This window comes from Schistosoma mansoni, chromosome W, assembly GCF_000237925.1.
Source record: "Schistosoma mansoni strain Puerto Rico chromosome W, complete genome".
Classification (NCBI taxonomy): Eukaryota; Metazoa; Platyhelminthes; class Trematoda; order Strigeidida; family Schistosomatidae; genus Schistosoma; species Schistosoma mansoni.
In genome coordinates this window covers 40,969,045-40,970,902 of record NC_031502.1, presented here as the reverse complement: position 1 = coordinate 40,970,902, position 1,858 = coordinate 40,969,045, and the positions used below count along the sequence as shown (strand labels likewise).

At 32.0% G+C, this 1,858-nt stretch overlaps 1 protein-coding gene across 1 annotated transcript in view; it reads right to left on the bottom strand.

Moving 5' to 3' along the window:
- Positions 1-534: 534 nt before the first annotated feature.
- Smp_151300 (putative proto-oncogene tyrosine-protein kinase src) overlaps positions 535-1,858 on the bottom strand; it is a gene marked incomplete at its 3' end in the record, with an annotated part of 22,419 nt that continues 21,095 nt past the window's right edge. The window contains exon 6 of the mRNA XM_018789708.1: positions 535-563. Within this exon, the coding sequence (XP_018655124.1) occupies positions 535-563 (29 nt within the window). The remainder of the gene's footprint in view (positions 564-1,858) is intronic.

Here is a 1,858-nt window from a genome sequence, read left to right as displayed (position 1 = left end):
CAGAAGAACCAAATGGTATAGAAGATGGTTGAATAGCACTTATAAACTGCTCACGTTTTACCACCTATGCAGATATTGATTATCTCAGTGTTGACAACTCCAGAGGCTATAAATCCCCATATGTTGTCAACCAACTAAGAATAACAACTACTTTCAGATGGAGTTTGAATGGGATAAATGATTATAAATTTCATTTATTCCGCATAATTCCCTTCATTTTATAATTTGGAAATGGTAATAATAATAAAACATTGTATAGAAATGAAATTACTTAAACATTTTAATGTGATAATTAACTTTCAGTCCTTTTGAATTAATTGGAACGTAATTTGGTCAACAATAAATTGATTTTAGATGAAAAAAAGAGAAACTAGTTAAGATTGAATCACTTCCATTAGGTATTCATGTAAATATAAAGAGAATAATGTATATAATGAGTCATCTTATTTCCAGCGTATAAAGTACAAACATAGGTTATGCACATATAAGGAATGATACGAAATTTAGTGTCTCATTACAACTGGGTAGAAAAATTCACTGACTGACATGATTAAATGTATTATCTAAGAAAAAAGGTTATAATGATGATAGAAATGATAATCAGCTTCGATCACGAACACAGACAGTTAAGACGAGAACACGGTGAAAGTATGGTATAGGGACAAGTCAATCAGAATCGAGAGGACAACTTTTAAATTTCCATGAGAAATTCAGAAATGAATAACGCTTATCTTATATCGCGTAAAACGAGCAGCAGAGGTGTAGTCCTAAAAAAAATATTATTTGTCACCATAGAATAAAACAAAGTGTAACCTCAAACCATTAACCCTGATAATCAGGGACGATGTGAAGACTCTTACAAAAATTTCGCGTCTTTAAAAGAGTTCGAGAAAACGGATGTTCTTCAGCCATATTATGGATGAATTTAAATGTCGTTTTATTGACTTGCATGCAAGGAAATCTTTAGAAGACATCAATAGATTCATTAGTTATGTAAAATTTTAATATTATTTTTTCTCATACACTATTTACCTGCAATGTGTTTCTGATTGGCTAACAAGGGGCTAAGGTCGGTCGCTATCATTTCAAAAATCATTAAAGTTCATCCCCATACTACTCTTACACAAGGACACTTTTTTATTCAGCTTGTATAAAAGTGTTTTAATGATGATTAATTTAAAAATACCACCAACGACTAATGAATATGTACCACTGCCACTTTAAACACTACGATTAATAACATCAAAGAGACAAGTATTAATTTTATTACACACCTATTGATAAATTTTAGATGATGACTGTATAAAGAAATGTACTATCATTGTAAATCAATCATTTTAAGCGTAAAATAGTTGGGAAGGAATTTTACCGTCTTCCAGCTTAAAATAGTTTATTCATACGAGTTAATTAAAAAGATGAACAGAATTAAACTCCTTAAACTATTATGCGATACTAAATGTTATCTGTGAAATAGCACACACTAACTTGTTTGAACATTATGTAAATACACATAGAAGCGACAAAACCAGGTAACTTATCCTTTATTTGGAGAATCACCATAGAACGGGTCGAGTACGATAGACACAGGTCGGCTGCATTAAACGTTCTCTTTACTGCTCTAGTCAGCCTATCCCGTAGTACATCACCAGCTAAATCGCCGTTGAATTGCAGTTTCAGGAAAAGAGGTTTCTTAGCAGCTGTTGATATCTTTATTTTCTTATTTGTTACACGCAAGTGTTTCTTCAGGAAACCTTGTGGATAACCCCTTTCAATCAACATATTATGTATGACCTCTAACTCATTGTTAATTGAATCGTCTGAGCATATCTTCCTAGCTCTATTTGCCAGACATTTGACT